This window comes from Sinocyclocheilus rhinocerous, unplaced genomic scaffold, assembly GCF_001515625.1.
Source record: "Sinocyclocheilus rhinocerous isolate Xijiao unplaced genomic scaffold, SAMN03320098_v1.1 scaffold27257, whole genome shotgun sequence".
Lineage (NCBI taxonomy): Eukaryota > Metazoa > Chordata > Actinopteri > Cypriniformes > Cyprinidae > Sinocyclocheilus > Sinocyclocheilus rhinocerous.
This window is the reverse complement of record NW_015662417.1, coordinates 1-229: the sequence shown is the minus strand read 5'-3', so window position 1 is coordinate 229 and position 229 is coordinate 1. Positions and strand designations below refer to the sequence as shown.

At 41.5% G+C, this 229-nt stretch overlaps 1 protein-coding gene across 1 annotated transcript in view; it reads left to right on the top strand.

Moving 5' to 3' along the window:
• The window catches only part of LOC107728054 (zinc finger protein 678-like), a gene marked incomplete at both ends in the record, with an annotated part of 723 nt that extends 518 nt beyond the window's left edge, over window positions 1-205 (top strand). The window contains one exon of the mRNA XM_016538114.1: window positions 1-205. This exon is cut by the window's left edge and continues 12 nt beyond it. Within this exon, the coding sequence (XP_016393600.1) occupies window positions 1-205 (205 nt within the window).
• Window positions 206-229: the final 24 nt, after the last annotated feature.

Genomic DNA, 229 nt, shown 5'->3' with positions numbered 1-229 from the left:
TTCCACACTGGAGAGAAACCTTACAAATGTTCACACTGTGACAATAGATTCAGTGTGTCAGCAAATCTGAAAAGACACGAGAGGATCCACACTGGAGAGAAACCTTATAAGTGTGCACACTGCAATAAAAGATTCAGTGAACCAGGACACCAAAAAAGTCATGAGAGGTTCCACACTGGAGAGAAACCTTATAAGTGTTCACACTGTGACAATAGATTCAGTGTGTCAG